General features: G+C 41.9%; 1 protein-coding gene across 1 annotated transcript; it reads right to left on the bottom strand.

Annotated features, from left to right (window-relative positions):
• Window positions 1–246: 246 nt before the first annotated feature.
• On the bottom strand, window positions 247–18467 carry foxn2a (forkhead box N2a). The gene is made up of 6 exons (XM_034152179.1): window positions 18241–18467; window positions 8194–8771; window positions 5801–5925; window positions 5630–5679; window positions 4956–5024; window positions 247–3816 (listed from the first exon to the last, which is right to left on the bottom strand). The coding sequence occupies exons 2-6, from the start codon at window positions 8755–8757 to the stop codon at window positions 3392–3394; spliced, it is 1233 nt and encodes a 410-aa protein (XP_034008070.1). The 5' UTR covers window positions 8758–8771; window positions 18241–18467; the 3' UTR covers window positions 247–3391.
• Between the last annotated feature and the right edge of the window lie 270 nt (window positions 18468–18737).

The raw sequence follows: 18737 nt of genomic DNA, 5'->3' as shown, positions 1-18737 counted from the left end.
GTGAAAACTGAGAAACCAGCCACACTGAGAGGTAGCTATTCTAAAGAATAGACTATTATTAGCAAGAATTTTGATCTTGTGGCCTTCACAGCAGGTGGCAATGTTGATCAAACGTTTAAAACTGTAGGCTGCTAATGTAAAGTGATGGCATTCTTGTGTTGTGGAGGAGTTTGGAGGGTAAAAGAAATGTGTCAAGTCTTATTTGAGGTGATAAAATGCTGCTCAATAAAACAATGCTCACAGTGGTAACAAGAACAGGTTTTTATTAATATTTTTGTAATACCATATATAATGCAATTGCATATCTTTGGCGAAAATAAATCTTATAAACATTTTATCAACAGAGGTTAGCATACAAAAACCAAAATGTGTGTCAGTCCAATAGACATGGCAGACAACTGACACAAACTGATACTGGGTTGGCAGCTTTGTTAACAAAATGTTCATCATACCCTCGGGAACTGCAACAGAATTTTTTAGATTCACATAATCAATATTTAATTTAATTAACAGCTCTCAAGCAATGAAGCAATTGGATTTTTAGTTGGGGGATTTAAAGCCCAAAATGTTTCCATATGTCAAATTAAGACCAACATAACGTTTCTTTTGCAAGTGCTACAGAAAGAATGAGTGAACTTTTCCTCTACAAGTCGCTCCATAATTTCTCTGCAGTTGTCACTATACTTAAACGTAAGTCTGAAACTGCACAGCAGCAGCCTGGGGACTGAGTGAGTCTGATCCAATGATATTCTAAACATTTCAACATCCCATAACAATACCTGGAAGCATGAGTTATGAGTGGCAGTCAGATTCTAATCCGAGATGAAAACGAGAGCTAATGTATCTTCAATTTGTGACTACTTAGTCATAATATCAATATATAAACATGAGACAAATGTGAAAAGGATTCAATCATCTTCAAAGAACTTCTACAGTACATGGGGGAATGTGTCCATTTTGAATTTTATACCCCGGCTGTACATCCATTTTGGCAACAAAAGGTTTCAGGATCAATGTTAATAAACTATCCAGCCTAACAAAAAGCAAAACAAAACATCAAGAAAACCTGGCAGTCATGGTTAAATCGAAGAAAAGAAAAAGAACACCCGCTCTAAAGACAATAGACATCGGCAAAATACTTAATCACTATAACATAGTGATAGAAAAAAAGTGTATTGCTGTAAAATAAAACAAGGAGAAATAAAATACTTATTAAGGAGTTCACAGGAGGAAAAATAAATGTGCCTAGTCACTTGTTTCAAATGACCAGTGTTTGATAGAGTATGCATTCAATAATCCCATAAATTAATGTCATAAATAAGGTTATGATTAATGAACAATCATTTGTTCTTTTTTCACAGCTAACAAGACCAGTGTATGCAAGTTTTACTTCTGAGAACCGTTGCTTACTCTGCAAAGAACAGTTCCCACTCTAAAGCGACAAAAATAAACCAAAAGATTGGTTAAGTCCCTGTACTGACCAGAGTCCTCTCCCACTTCCTGTTCGGATGATTCACAAAACTAGGGCATTGTGTTACTCCTAATCATAACTACAGCGTGGCAGCAGTGGAACATAGTGACCATGGCCCTCTGCAATTTTACATTAGTGGCACAAGAAAATGTTTGGCACCGACCATGCATACTATATCAAGAGTTCCTGTGACGATGAGATCTAGGACTGTGTGAGGAAATAATAAAATGTTAGTTTAGTTGCCCTTGTGAGCTTCCATGCTACCTTGTATTGTACGCAGCCTTTTTTAAAAGCTCTAATGAGAATGTTGGCCTTTACACAAGCAACTTCCCCTCAGTGAACTGCATGCAATCAACTGACAATAAACACTCCATTTCACAGCTAGAGAAGAGAGCGTGCACTTCCTTATTTTGTTCTAGGAGGAAGAGCCAGGGCCAAATACCAGTGGCCAGACAGAACTGAGGGCACAACTTGAGAGCAGCACAGGTCTTCAACATCTCGCCTGCGAGTGACTGCACACACAACGTCCAGTTCTCTGTGGCTGCAACTGTCCCCTTCTCCACAAAACACCCCCCCTCAAGTTGTGAATTAACTTGGCATCAAGACCAGCCAACAGATTAGCTGTATAATTGTTATTTTCAAAAGTACATGGTTCAAAAAAGTAAGGAAAAGGCAAACCCAAATAGAGCTGTATTAATTTACTGTCTGCTCCAGTCACAGCCTGTTAACCAGCTCTGCATTCAAAACGGACCAGAAGCAAGCAGAGTGCCAAGCAGCCCTACAATACAGCAGTAGCAAGGAGATCTGTCTTTACAGAGATTTCTGTCGTGATCATCATCTCAGAATTAGGCTGAAGTCGACATGCACTATGATAAACAAACACAAAAAAATGAATCTATGGAGGATAACCTATGAACACACAGTGAACATCTGGCAACATGTGGCAGGTGTTCACTTTGCATAGGCCGTCACTAAACATGTGAATATATGTCTGCACAAAATGTCAAAAACACACTGATGAATGAAAGTAGATTGACAGGATGAGCAGCGGATTTGTGAGAAAAAAAAACATTTGTATAGCACTGTAATGGCCGCACAAAACTGAGCGAAGTAGTATAGCTAACTTTGCAACAAAATTTGGCAGTGGCAGAGTAATACTATTTCCACATCTTGCTTATCCTGAAATAGAGCTAGAGCTCGTGTGTAATAAGTTTATCGCATAACAAGATTATAGTACTACTCCATTCATTCGCTTAAATTGTAAAGTTTAACTAGCATACTCAACTCGGAAAAAATGCCACCATGAAATTAAGTCATTAAAGTTAAGGTTGTGGATTAATTATTGCATCTCTCTTACAAGAGGATTCCTTTCAAAAAACAGTGGCATTTTTTTTTTTCTTTAGCACAAAAAGGAGAAGCTGATAACACCAGGAGGTTAGGTTTTGTCTGTTACAAACATGCACTCATTCGCTTCATAAATAGATTCACTTGGAAGAGGATACAGGTTTGAGGAGGAAGCATGCAAACGCCTTGAGTTATAAAACCTTCAGCTTTTCTCGCTTTGTCATTCCGAGAAAAAGTCTTGAATCACAATCTTCTAATCCAACAGAAGCAGGCAGGTCACTTTGGATAGGTTTCTTGATGGTTCTCCACAGCCCGAATACCAACCCCAGCAGTCACCCCCCGAGTTACAAAAGTCTCTATATGGCTTTGTTCTCCTGTGTGAACGATACTATTGCCATTTGTTTTGTTGGACAGGGATATTCCCGAACAAAAAGAAAGGCTCAAAATGGCCAATGAACGATCAGATAAGGAGAAGGAGGCACACTGGGACACACGATCAGGGGTCAGAGATTAGGGTTCACAGGGTCCGGAGTCTAATGGGGGGGGGGGGGGGGGGTGGGGGGGCAAAAATAATCTTCATTTCCTGTTAAGTTTTGTGCTCTTGACAGTGCGTTTGGATCCCTCCGCACAGCTGCGTATACCGGCGAGGTGCAGCAAGGAGCCAGCGGCCTCCTTCAGCTCCTCGTCCAGCTCCGGCTTTACCTCGCGCCGCGCCCTCTTCCCGACGGGCCACTTGATGGCCGGCGGACGTCTCGAGGTTTGGTGGACGCCCCTCTCATCCCAGAGGTCGGAGTCCTCGTCGCTGTGGAAGCCCTCGCTGCCTGCACGGTGCGACTGTCTGCGGTCGCAGCCTCCTTCGTCCAGGGAGGAGAGAGACGAGGAGGAGGAGCGGGAGGAGCAGCGCTGCAGGGCCACGCTGCTGTAGTTGTGGTCCTGCTTTGGGTCACTGCTCACCAGGACCGAGTCGGGCCGGGACAGGTCCAGGGGGCCGTCAGAATTGCCTGAGGAGAGCAGGAGATGGATCGAGTGTTATGTATGCACTCACATGCGAAGGGATATTTTTACAGGCTTGTTACGGTGTGAGAAACGCTCTAAATATTGCATGTAAAACTAATTGTGCAGACTCTAAGCTAAGTGTCTCGATTGAGTTGGCTTAGAAAGCATGCGACTGATGATCAGTAAATCCTAATGTAACTTTACAGTAAACCAGTTTTGTTTGTTTTTTTAAAGAAGAAGAGTGAACCACATACTTTAACTTTAGCACACCTTGTTTACAAGTAGAAAAGCAGAAGTGAGACGTGTCTGATTTAAAAATACCTTGTTGTACGCATGCTAAATCAGACCACTGATGGGGAAAGTACAGATATTAGCTAAACCCAATTATACTAAAATGATCCTTATCTAATATACAATTAAGCTGCGATGAATATTAATTGAATAACCAACTAATTGTTACATTTTTAATCAACCAGCCACTAATTTGATCATCAAATAATCAGCTTATTAAATATAATGTTTTCTGGTGTCTTTACTTATCAGTAAATCACTAGGTTAATTGCAAAAATAATTAACAGATAAATTGACAATGAAAATAATGGTTAGTCGCAGGCCTCAATGTATTATCTGAGTGACAACAGCAAGTAAGTTTGATAAAAAAAATAAAAACAGAACTTATAACACAATACACATTTGACTATTTACCATATAAATATTCTGAACTAAAAACTGCTAATACTGCCTAAAGTCAGTGCGATACTTGCATTATTTCTTCTTCTTTTGAATCAATAATTTATTAAAAAAAGGTATAGTTCATAATTTTAGGAAATACCCTCATACCCGCATTAAAGATTCTGGTAGGTGGATTTTGTCGTCTTTGGAACGAGCCGGGTCAACCATTTCCCCCAATTCCAGACTTTGTGCTAAGCTAAGCTAACCGGCTGATGGCTGAAGTTTTTCAGTATTAACCTTGAACCATTTCTTGCACATTGTCAACAAAATGTCATAAGAACATATACACATCACAAGTTAAAGCACACAAAATAAAAGAAGACGTAAGCAATGACAGGGTGGTATGTCGGGGGGTAGAAGACAAAGAGTTTGAAGAGTTGGTGAAAGTATGGAAGCTTGTGGATTCTCTTACATGGGTCAACGTGGTGCCCGGGGGCAGAGTTTAAGAGCATCATGGCAGTGGCAGCATCAATGTCAGATTCTGGAAGAGGAGAGAACATGCATGATGGTCAGTCCTGAGGTGTGAAAGCATGGCATCTCTGCTAGGACTGGCTGCCTTCAATAGTCATAGTCTAAAGTCGTAGTGACCCAATAACCTGTACTGAATGGATTGGATAAGCAGAAGGTTCAGAGTAACAAACCAGAGGATGAATTGAAGCCACTGATATCGCATCCGATCTTTTTCAGACCTGACAAAGCGTCTAAAAGCCTCGTAGCTCACTTCTGGGGGTCTAAATTATTAATGATTACAGTGAGACTAAGTGCACCAACCGAACCTCTGCCTGTCGTCAAGGTTACAAATCCAAGAGGCAGAGGGGTGGGGGAGAGAGGAGACTGATACACTGACTGGGAGCTCTCAACATTAAGCTCTACATGAGGCATCAATGACTCGAAAGCAACAAATCAAACCAAGAGTTGAGGATACAAGCACAGTGATGCTGAATGTTCTGGGGCTGAAATGTGAACAGGCAACATAATCAAAATACTGCACAAACACAAGCTAAAACAAACTGAACTGGTTTATACAAATCTGCGTTTGATGCAAATATCAAGACTTAAAAATAGGTATGTGTGCGTCCGTCTCACCTTTGAATGAGCAGCCTTGTAGAAAGAGATGGCGAGGGGGTGAGGAGGCACTGCAAATATTTCAAAGGAAATGTTGAGAAATGTAAACCGTAACACTGATTTCATTGAGACACAGCTGCAGTATCATTCAAACTCATAATCCACACATTCCAGAGAGTGATGAAAGTTTACCTGGGTGGGGAGGCGGGTGGTGTGCAGAAGGCATGTGCGGCAGGGAAGTGCTGCTTCTTAAGGGCTTGGATCAGGTTGGGGCGGTACTCGGGGTCAACACACCAGAGAGAACCTTTCCCATTGGCCTGTAAAACAAAGCAGGGACATTCAATCTTCTAACCCAGGTTACAAAGTAAGAAAAGTGTAGCGGAAAACTGCGAGAAGAATTTGTATTTACTGTAAATCTAGATGTTCCTTCATGGAAAGGAGTAGTCCAGATACCTGAACATTACACAGCTCTGTGACAGAACAGCCATAGCTTTGTCTAGAATTCATGATTCGTCTCTGGTTATATTTAAACAAAAGTTTTCTTGTAAACAAACAAAAGTTTATTTATACAGTATCTCTCACCAAAACAATGTATCTTTGAACAAACAAGTTGACTGCATTTCCTTCCCCTTATTCTTAACTTGCAAAACAATAACGTTTCCCCTTAAGAGAGTAACGCTCACTACTTTGCACCGTATCACACTATCAACTGTTAATCCGTAGAAATTAGATTTGAGCAAATGTAGATACTGGAAAACCTATTTGTATCCATCAAGAAGATGTAGAGTATGTTTTGTCTACATGCTCACATTCACAACATTCCAGAAGATTCTCAGGTGGCAATACAGAGTGCTACTGTAGACAGCATTGAAAGCAGCATAATGAGGTGTCAGATTTCATTTCAAATGCACTGATAAACAGCTAAAAGGTTACTGAAAGGGTTCTTATAGGAGCGCTACATCATAAACAAAGCAGTTGAAAAAGCCAAAGCATAACTAGAAATTCCTTAACAGCCTGAACAAAGGGATGAAATATCCGCTGTGTGTGAGGAATGAATGTGAGCGATGTGTGCGGGAGTGTGTTAACTGTCACTTTATCTGATGGCCCAGTCTGGGAGGAGAATAGAGCGAGGGAGGGAGGAGAATAACCTTGACTCAGATTACCAACCAGCCCTGATGCAGGAAGAAGGAAATGTCTCCATGGCAACGGAAACCACCAGCCAGTGTCATGTGAAACTGGTCTCTCAGCAGACGAATGGCTCACGCTGAGCACCTGCATGCTGAGCCGCCTGCGCCTCACCATGTTGCTGCTCGCTGAGCGCTAACCACCATCGCCTCCCGCGGTGGGAAAATATGAAGTCTTAGCCAGGCACAGCCTCGGCACCGCGGGCTCTACCGGACACAAGTCTGAACTCATACTGGAGCTCAATATGGCCGCTGTCGTGTCGCTCCCTGTATCTGTACAGTCACGTGCAAACAAGGTTGCGTCTAAAAAAGCCTGGCTATGGTCTTGGAAATTCTTCCCGTCGCGAAAACAAATGCAAACTAGAGTAAAGGTTAAGTAAAGAGCTTGAGCAACATTTGCATGAATATGTGACGACAGCTTTGGTGTTGTTTGCTTATGTTACCAAGCCACTTCAATTCATTCTGATCAAACTACACTCCAACAGTACTGATGAAGGAGATTAACAGACCTTGTGATTTTTTTTAGCCCCTAATAAAAATAACACCCAAAATGTACTTTACGAGCTTACATTTTTAGTGTTACTTATCTTGTATTATTCAGAAGTACATAAGATATGCAACTATTAGGGACTTTAAAGTGTGTATAATGTTTTCAAAGAGCAGCTACCTCTGTCCCTTTTTTGTTCCTCACCACATTTTTCAACTCAAGGTTTGTTAACCTACATGATAATCGCAACCATGAGGGAAGTAAATGTACATTTCACAGCTAATGTTTCACTCATCTCACATTCTGTTCACAAGGCATGTTGTGCAGGATAGGCAGGATGTGTTTTTCCTTTTGTCACAGACATGTGCATGTGAGAAGGTTCACTTTTTCTGCTTTTTTTTTTTTCTTTCTACACAGGAACACAAACGCAAATGAGCACGAGTGACATGACCAAGCTGACAGATTCTTCTTACAAACTCATCTCTCACTGCAGGTCACGTTTGCTTCCTTGTCGCAGAGAGATATTGAGGTTTCTTACTGTGGGAAGCCTCTCTCTGGTTGAAACTGTTTGGAAGATAAAGTCCTATCGTGGTGTGCTGTGTTTGCATTTCCTCAGGAGGAGTACTGTATATACGACCTTGACTATATTCCAGCGTTATCGCAGAAGAGTCAGAGGTCCCTTTGGCTGAGTTACAGTCCTGGACACTCACATGCTGCAGCTTCACACTGAAATGCACTGTTTACCCACAGAACCTTGTTCAGCAAAGTGGACACATTTTGGCATTCAGACATTTTAATATTACATCATCAAACACTGCTTTGAAAACTGTTTTGGAGGGGCCTAATTTGATCAGTTTTCTAAGTGGAAATCTGTGTGAAGTGCATGAAAGTTAGCAGACAGGGTAATGACCTACCTTTCCCAAACTCCTCTCGACCTTGCGGAAGCATTTGTTCAGGGACAAGTTGTGACGAACTGAGTTCTTCCAGCCAGTGGGAGCGTTGGAGAAATAAGGGAAGTGCTCGAGAATCCATCCGTAGATTTCTTTAACTGGTAAAGATTTGCTGGGAGACTGCTCGATGGCCATGTAGATGAGGAGAGAAAACGAGAACGGGGGCTTGGACTTCAACGAGTCTCGCTCCCTGCCTCTGCCGTGTGACGAAGATGAGGAGGAAGACGAGGGCCCCTGGTTGGGCCCGTAGTCTCCCTCTATGTCAAAGAGGGGACTGCCGCTGGGCTGAGCTTCAGGCCCCCCCAGAGCGAAGTTCTGCAGCAGGTTCTCGTGCAGCCAGTTGAGGTTGGTGAGCTCCTCATCCTCTGTACCCCCAGTTCGATCGACGTTGGTGGCCAGCGGACTGGACGCACACTCCGCCTCGGGCAGTGTTCCCACACCACATACGCCTCTGAGCCCCGTCCGCTCCTCTTGCATACCCGGAATTTCCGTTTTCTTATCTGGTGACATCCCAATGATTGGACCCATTAAATCAAAGAGGTCTGAAAGGAAAGAAGAGAAGAGGTTGTTAACGTTAAATGTAGATAGAAACCACAGTTTTTCATGGTGAACTGATTTCATAACAAAGTTGGCAGCGTGAAATAACTGGATGCGACACCATGGAATGATGTACTCTTCCAAGCGTTGACCTTGTTTTCCTAAGTCTTCCCTGGGGGCACCCCCCCCCTGTGGCTGCGCCTGTCTGCCTCTATTTCACATCCTGGCCCTCTCCTCGTCCCTCTCCTCCACGCCTGGCGAGGACCAAGAGGCTCTCAGCACACCCTCCTCTTGACTCCAGCCGAGGACCTTCGAGGAGGTGCTCTCAAGCAACTCCAGCGACTTAAGGCTCCACTACTCGACGCCCACCTCGTAGCGGACAGGACCCAGCTGCTAGTTATGTGTAAATGAGCATGAGAGCATCCAGCGACTGCAGGAATGAGTGGAAGGCCTCCATCTTACAGAGTGGATTGCTCTTATAGGCTGATCTGCATTCAGTCAGGATCAAGCCTCAATTTGTCACATGCCAGATTAAGTAGTGTAAAGAGGCTACAAGCCCAGGAGTTGATGGACATTTAACAGCACAAGGAAATTCAATATTGCCATAAGCCCTGTATCATTAACCAATCCCACACAAGTACCCTTATTAATAAGACAATGATGATTTTTTAACATGGGCTCAGAGAAGGAATTGTTCAGCAATGACACTGTCGGAGTGTTCAGTTAAACCCAATATTGAGCTTTGATTTTTATTACAGGCAAATAAAAAAATATATGTCAAAGTCTAAGACCACTTTAATAAGTGAATAAGTATAGATAGATTATCTTCCAATAAACCTGTTAACCCATTAAATTCAAGCTTGGCTGGTTCATGAGGCCAAAAAGCACAAAGAGATCACTCTTTGGCTCATCTCACAACAGGCTTTATGTCCTTGTGTCACCATGACAACCATGCCATCCCTTCAATTAAGAGCAGACATCCCACAAACAAGATATATGGATACAATAAGGAAATAATAACCCATGCTGGCTGGCTCTGGCACAGACAACCCATGATCAGCCACCCTGTACAGAAAACTACCGATACACCCAGTGGATGGACACCAGATCTGGGAGGGGGGGTCTGGGACGGTGGTGAGGTAAAGGCGCACAGAGAGCAGGAGTGGACAGGCATTTCTTTTCATTTCAGTGATAAGGTAGGAATTAGGTCAAACTCGAGAGTGTTTGCGCAGTGGGTGAGACAGGAGCGGGAGTGTTCACACACACGGTCAGGAGAACATGAGTGGGAAGGAGGAGGCATTTACTAAATGACCACTCAATGAGGGGGTAAACATATAGCACAGTAATCATATTTTGGTTCAGAGTGAATTCGAATTCTAGGGTTGTGATTCATTCAGTCTTTAAAGTATATTTGTTTACTTTTCTGTCATAGTACATCCTGTCTGCTCTATAAGTCACATTGTGACCTCTTTTCTTCCTGTCAATCCTCTATTGTATGTCTCTTAATGTGTCATGATTGACATTTCCTTGTGAGCCAAATGTACTTATGCGATTTTGATCCCTAACAAAAAGGATGAAAGTCACAGAGCTTTGCAGTCCTAGGGCAAAGGGACAGGCAGAGTGAACATAGGAAGGGACAATCCAAGAATGAAATCATTTATACAAGACAGAAAGTGTATAATAAAGACCAAAAGACTGAGAGGAGGGAGTGAGCCAGCTGACACTCAGTGGTATGAGGAAGGCTATGTAAGTTATCCTCCGTCTAGGATGAATCACAGCTCTCAGCAAAGTGGAGCAATCAGATATGTCAGGCAGCGAGAGAACTGCCCATTTGTGTAAAAAGACAATCTCTGCTCAAGAGACCAAAACACAGAAAGATATGTCGACACGACGAGTTGCTACTCTGAAGACATTTACAAATAGAAAAGGGAACAGTGCAGACAGACATTGGCAGTTTTTGGAGGAAAATATTATTTATCATTCCAAAAATAATTTCATAATTGGGCTATCGGTGTGCACAGGCCAAATATCCAGTGCTTTTGAAAATTGTTTTTTAAGGCAAGGTAAGAAAGATCTTACAAACTGTTTATATGTTTTGTCTTGATGCCAGAGAGAAAGAAAAGATGAGTGCTGATTCCATCTGACAAGGATGGTTGTTCTAGCAAGCCCTACTTTAGACTGTTCTTTTAGAGTCAAGTCTATATCCGCAACTGTTACCCAATGCATGCTGACGACAAACAGTAAAGGTCACATCAAAAACAAGCCAACACAGGTGTGGCGAAGAAAAGCTGTGACTGCATCATAATTCAAATTAAGGAGTGGTTCAATTGTTTTCTGGAGCCAGAGTCAACTGTAAACACTTTACGCAGTTTTGCCTTTCTTCTTCAAACGGCCACGAGCCTGTGAACATCATGACGGAGAAGCCACCACCTGGGTTGAGTGTCAGGTCGCTGATTCACCTTAAAGCACCAGAGAGCTTCACCTCCGTCTATCCTCACAGCCATGACCTCTCAGCTGGGCCCTTGGGTGCCAGAGAGCGCTCATCTTCTTTTGAGTATCTCCTCCAGAAAAAAAACCATCATTTGAATATCAACAGAGGCCGGGTGGCGAGTGAGAAAGCTGCCTTGCATCCAGCCGTACAGGAAGTGTTCCAGTGTGACTGCAGCTGGTCAATTACCACCGCTGTTGCCATGATCGCAGTTATCATTGCTCTTATGAAAAAGGCATCAAAGGGAGGCGGCTGGGAATGCGATGAATAATGGGACACTAGTGTGGAGAGGGGAGAGGGAGCTAATAAGCCGGGCTGGCCTGTTGACTGCAGAATCCTTGAAAATACACCAAAGCTGCAACGGTGCTGACCTGGTGGCTCATCTGCAAGTTAAAATAGCCCCGCGCACCGCCAGCCTCATCATATTCATGTGCAAACAGCCAGGCTCTAACAGCAGGTGCCAAGGCACATTTCCCCCCCCCTTTCAAACTGCTCTTTTATCCTGTTAAGCACTTAGCCTATTCAAAAATACACAAAGACATATGGAGATAGCTGTAAGTGGCAAATCAAGCCACTGGTGTGTCAAATATGTACGGGGAATGTAAGGGAGATGATAGCGCCGTCCAAATGAAGAGGTACTAGTTTGAGATGTTTTCTGGGAGCGAATCTCACGATCAGGACTCAGTTGCCACGGCAGCCAATGTTGTAAGGGAAGCAATTGTGCACATGTCTGTGCATGAAGAGAGAGCTAATGTGGGGAGATCAATACAGGCGGAAAATGCTGAGACCAGCAGTCTGCCGCTGCTCAACACAAACCTGTCTGACAAAGAGCAGTGGGAAAGGCCACAGCCAACCTGGATGTCATGGCACTACTGACTATGAGCCATTAGGACATACTTTACCCCCGTTTCCATCAATCAAGAAGCCCATTTTTTTTTTTGTATTACTTACAACGTATTACTTTAATGTAAATAACAAAACTACACAGCTAGGGTACTGTCGTGAGTTCATGCACCAACGTAATCACGCCACACCCTCTTAACAAGAAAAAAAAAAACAGTTGACACAAACCAGTTACACCTCTGTGGTAGATACACAAAGGTGTGTCGCAACGCCCCATGGCAAGGGCTGTTATTTGAAACTGATATTTAGGTGACTACCCAGTCTGGCTGGAGCTCTGAAAATGTGAATGAGACAAAGGGGGGGTGAGTTAGAGCTGGAGAGTTAGGGAGAGTGAGAGAGGTAGAGCTACAGAGAGAGACACAGAAGCTGTTGGAGAGTGGTAGTCTTTTTTTAAAGGGAGGGTCAAATTATGCAATAACAAATAAAGCATCCGTTAATGTGAAGGCTAATCAGGCTACTGCTAAAGCACGTCTAAACGATACATTCCCAAATCAAACTACTCAATGGATTAAAAAGGATCTACTCGGTGCCTGAAGGTGAAGGCTAATGAAAAAGCTTGCACAAAGCATTACAATTGGCCCCTACACTCAGCCCATACAAAGGAGCAGTTGTTTTTGCTCCAGTCATGTTTGAGAAGTGCTCAGTATTCACCTCACAGTTTCAAAACAGAGGACCGGGAGGGAAGGAAACACCTCCTGCCTGTTGAGGAAGTTCATTTTTTAGAAAACAAATTCAGACTTCACACAGAGACAGTCAGGGCCGCTCTACACCAAAACAGTGAACTCGAGCAGCGAGAGGTAGCTGAAACAGCAGGGTTTACTTTGGCGGTCTATGAACTCCAGCAGCATGTTGCTTATAGACTGCTAACAAACACCCAAGTCCAACTTAATGTATTGACTGACGCAATCACTTAAAGGTTGGGGGGAAAACAAGCAAACAAAACAATTGATGGTTATGGTGGTGTTAATCAGAGACCATCCCTTCACACAGTGATTTCAGACTCAAACTCACAGGACTGCACTTTGACTGTCAACAGAGGTGAGGCCTTCAAAAGTACACGCCAGCCCCCAGCCAACACTGAAACCTTATCTCTTGGGTCATGTGGCTCTAAGTTCAGTGAACAAACACTCACCACCAGTTAGCAGGAGCTAACCTCATACCTTTGAAAGCTAAAGAAGCACTAATGGCCAGTCCATGCTTTAAATCCTTCAAATAAATAATTTAAGGGTTTATTTTGTAAAGTTTGTATACATCTCTATTGAAGTTTAGTCCTCCCAGGAATGTGCTGTGTGTGAGATTACTTTCCATGTAATTTCCAGTATTTGTTTCAAATTCAATTTTGTGTACAAGAAACCCAGAAAGCACTATATGGCCAAAAGTACAACAATATTTGTGAATCATAGCAAACTAATGGAATCCTTCAAATGTCAAATACAGTGTGGACACGGGGCTCTCACAAATACCCATAGGACAGTATTAGTATTGCTGGAAGTACCTTGCTCCTAAAGAAAGACAATATTTACAGATGCTTTGGGCGTGAGTGAATCAACTAAAGTGCAAAAGATGAACATGTAGATAAGGAACAAGATTTTTTCTGAAGGTTTCTTCAGCTCACATTACAGCTGTAACAACTCTTAGTGTGAGAAAGTTTCAATATGCAGTGCTTCACCACAAAACACAGAGCCTGTAGCAAATTAGTAGCAAATCATCATACGAAACAACTACAGTGTGCATCTATTAAATGTATTTGCCATAAATGATGTAAAATGTATAAAAGTAAAATGTTCAAATTACTTATTTAAACAAACTCACCATGGTGATCTGATGACAATGTTAAGACTTAAAGAAACCAAAGCTCTAGACATGCTCTAGTAAACTGTAGCGCTCGCCTTTTCATAGATTGAGCTGTTTGAAGTTGAGAACCCAGTGTGAAACTCTCAAACAAAGAAAACGGTATGAAGCTTCACATTTATTTTTAAATGTCACTTTGGCCAAACACCTAACCAGCTTTTTACCAGGGCTTCATGATACTGTATTCTCTTGGTTGGCATTGGTTACAACATTTTGGTAAAGTAAGAAATATATTGCTCATTCAGCTCCTTACATCCTCGAAGGTCCTAATAAATAGCACACAAGCTGTTTGGCCTGTGTTGTTGTGATATTCCTATCAATTAAATAAATCCCATTAATTCAGCCAGGGGTGATGAGACAAAGAGCCATTGTGACACATGACACAGCCTTGCTTGCTTCTTCCTTTCTCTCAATCAAGGCAACGTCCACATTAGTGTTGCGTTCAATGACTCTGGCCCTAATGGGTTGTGTCTTGATTCCACCCCGTCACAAATGAGACGGGGGGTTAGAGGGGGGTGTAGTTCACTATAGAGTCTGTTCATAACCACTGCGACCAATCAAGAGATGTAAAACAATAACTGGAGTAGACGGAGGAGCGCCACAACAGGAATACACACTCTGCATATGTTGTAATTCCTTCACAACATATGCAGTTAATCTTTTTTAAATCATGTTTTCATTTTGAATGTGTTAAAACACAATATTCACACAACAACATAATTATAGGAATAGAGTTACTTAAAGTGAACAATGACCATCCTTTTTCTGCCAATCATCAAATTATTCGCAACTTCTGCAAATACACACACACAGAGGCAGGCGTATGGAGGAAAAACTGAGGGAGAAACTCAAAATACTCACACTTTGTAATTTTAGACTTGCAGAACCAGATTGCAACTGGTACTGCTTTTGTTGCTGTCATGACATTACCGACAATACGTTGACTTTAGTTTGTGAAATAGTAAGCCGTTAAACAGGAAGCATAAGGGATACAAATAGATGTAATTCAGATGTGCCCAGATCTCTTACTGATGTGAAACATCAGAACTAATTGTAGATGTGTGTTTACATTTGCATTTCAAATTCAGAGTTACCACCCATGTTTGATGAGCAGAATGTCAGACCTGAGACCACACACTTCTGGGGCTGTCCCTCCTTCAAAAACACACAGGGGGTGTGAGCAGGTGATGAAACACACATGTGAACTTTAATTATTCAAGCCAACCGCCATTAAACTGCATGAAGCTGTAAACTCCACAAGCCAGACGGGCCAACATCAGCAGTCAAGAGCTGGAGCTCTCCGATTTGTGACTGAACTCAGAAAGGTAAATGGCTGTTCAATTTAACCACTGGTCCTAGGAATGGGAGGTTGAGGGACAACACATTCTTCATAAAAAGCCTATGCAGACTTGTTGTGGCTGATGTATACAAAAACATACAATGCTTACAATAAAACAGCTAGGTTGTTTTGTTTAATTCCTTCACAACATATGCAGTTAATCATTTTTAAATCATGTTTTCATTTTGAATGTGTTAAAACACAATATTCACACAACAACATAATTATAGGAATAGAGTTACTTAAAGTGAACAATGACCATCCTTTTTCTGCCAATCATCAAATTATTCAACCTCTACCATTACAACGATTTAAAACAGTCGGCAAAATCAAAGTCACAAATGACTGTAATTACAGGGTGTTCACAGAACAGTAGGTTATAAAGCGGTGAGCTTTTCTGCTGAGCCAATCCATGAGAAACCTGCTTTAGACTGTGTTAAGAAATCCCCTAAGTTTCAGCCACATAGGTCCGCTTTGGTAATGAATTTAAAACCACTGGTATACCTACAGAGAACATGGTGGATTTTAGAGGACGCAACCTTTCATTTACTCCTGGGTCAGAGTACACAATTCTGTGATAAGACTGATTACATGGCAACACCACCATTTTGAAGTGCAGATTATTGCTTAGATGAGTGTAACTGATGCCAGCAACAATGTAATATAATTCAAATTCCGTATAAGGTGTTTTATATATCATATTTAGTATGTTGTCATCGCTAAGCAAGACAACAAAGCGCCATTGGACCTGAAATGTACTCTGTACATTAACAATTCACTTCACATAAATGTTATGACGAGGTGGTTTCTTTTGTCATACTGGTTCATTGTTATCAAACATCCTCAGAGGAACATCTTCCTGTTCTGGCATTTGTACAGTACAATGGAGCGAATTATCAGATAAGTGACACCAATGTGTTTACCAAATTGTTAAATAAAGCATGGCATTCATGAAGAGGTTTGAGATCAATTTGATTACAGTATGTCTTCTATAGTATTGGTTTATTCAACATTTGTAACATTGAAGTACCTTATGTTATTGTAAGGTTATTTTTGGAAAAAATGTACATTACGTTAAGAAAGAAAAGTCTAATTCAGGTTTAGTTATCATATGTGGCATATGATTTCCAAGTCTTTCAGCCATAGAAAACTGTGAGCAGACCCACTACAAATGAACAGAATATTCAAATATTCTGGCTCCCATTTTACCTTAAAGAAAGGGACTTCAAACTTTGGAGTAATACTACATTACAGTATCTTTGGTAACTACAACGTCTTAAAGGAATATTCTAGCAATTTAAATGACCTTATGAAGGTACAATATTAAAGGTATTTCAACTCTACTGACAATACGTTAGATCCCTGTAGTAATTAAAGCCATTTCACTTCAGCAATAGCCACATCCCTGGGTTACGACGAGTCTTATTAATAGAAATGAATGTCAGTAAAGTTAGCAGACCCTCATCTATTCTGGGAGGCAACAGTCCTGACCCTCTAGAGGCGTCTGTACGTACAAACGTGTACAGGAGTTGATACATGCTGAAACTACAAACAACAGCAAAGACGACAACAGATGGTTTGACCTACAACATGACCATGGAGGAGATTCTGCCAGTAAAATAATGGCAGATTGACAACATCTGTTTATTTTTTGCACGTTTGTCCCTTAAGCTCCTGTTGCCTTTGTCTTCTATTTATCACTAGGGCTTTAACAACTGTCAAGTACGAAGAAAGCTACGTCAGTCTACATTAATGTCACAACCTAACAAAGGGAAATATATTTCCCGAACACCTTTTCCAAATACACACAGAAACCTCAGAGCACAAAATGAATTTTAAATGAGGTCCAGTAAATACAACACTGACAGGCAGCAGGAAGAGGGGCCACAAGGGCAGACAACACAGGACACGTTGAATAACATAAAGTATTTGAAGACCTTTTCAACAACAACATATATCCCTCTGGATTAAACAGAGATATTTTTCCTACACTCTGACATTGTTTGTAGAGCACTCTGTATCTGGGACAATCTTGTGATAATCCATTACATCATGTGCTTAGCTAGCCAGTGTAGCTTCGCAACCTCTGGTGCAGTCGTAATATACCATGAAATATTCAGTTATCAAAATATATTAAGAGAGGATATGAGTCTAAGATAAAAAACAATACAAACATGGTATAGCGCTTTTAACTTTCAAACCCACAACTTGAGAAAATAGGTGAAAACCAAAGATTTTAAATGACAAAGAATCGAAGCGAGTGAAAAGTGAAGTGCTGTTAGGAAACTAATATGCTTTGTAGCTAATGCTAGGTAGACTGTGGCATTACTCACCACGGACCCAAGACTACACTAACAAGCAGCAGCCAGTAACACAATGAGGAATACAAAGTTACAGGGAATGACGTGGACTATTGCACAACACTACAAAACACACGGGACTCGTTACAAAGTGACTTATCTCCGGTTAGTTACATGTTGTTCAGCTTTAAAAATAGTCGGTATACTATACTAGCTGTAACTGTTAACAACGTTAGCTCAACCAGAACAACCGGTCCGTGAGGCAAAGTAGCGTTAGCAGTAGCTCGGTGGGTGAGTGAAGGTAAATCTACGGCTAGTGTTAGCATAACATTTTAACTATCTAGAATATTGTTCTAGCTTCATATACCAAACGATACACATGCTTTATCGCTATAAATGAGCCCGGATAGCAGAGAGAAGTAACGTTAACATTAGCTAGCTGGCCACATGCTGTCGCTTGTTCTGCCATGCTGGCTGCTCTAAGCAAAGTCACTTGACCACATTTACTTTTTCGCTTGTTCGAAACACAACCCGTATCCACCCAAACACAACATACCTACAGACAAATTAAAAGAAAAGCAGCAAATACTTACAATCATGCACGGCGTGCCTCGTTGCGGTATGTTTAAAGACACGTCTGTACGCAGTTTATTCAGATGTCTGTCTCACACAATGTCAGAGATCAGATCAGCAGCTGCTTCCTCCATACACGCAGCGCGCAGATCAGACAGCGCACGGCAACGCTACCAAACCCCTCGCCGTCGTCAAGGCAACAAGGCCCACTTCAGCCAATCAAAACCCCTCCCCTCCTATCTCCCCTGGCAACTGCCGCAGCGCAGTAGCTCCGCGAACGCGCACGCCATCCTATTTTGCATCGTGCAATGTGCTTTCACTTTTATCACCAGCTGATTGTAACGTAACGTAGAGGATTTAAATGTGTTTTATAGTGTTTTAAACATGTTTAATGAATGATAAGGCACACAGTGAAGGAGTGATGGGATTTATTATGAATTAAGTGTGTGAGTGATCAAGCCGGAGGGGTCCCACACACAAACACTCCCGCGTTATTTAGGCTACACAAACACCTCGG

This window comes from Trematomus bernacchii, unplaced genomic scaffold (assembly GCF_902827165.1).
Source record: "Trematomus bernacchii unplaced genomic scaffold, fTreBer1.1, whole genome shotgun sequence".
Classification (NCBI taxonomy): Eukaryota; Metazoa; Chordata; class Actinopteri; order Perciformes; family Nototheniidae; genus Trematomus; species Trematomus bernacchii.
The sequence above is the reverse complement of the archived record's forward strand: the minus strand, read 5'-3'. Positions and strand labels throughout refer to the sequence as shown.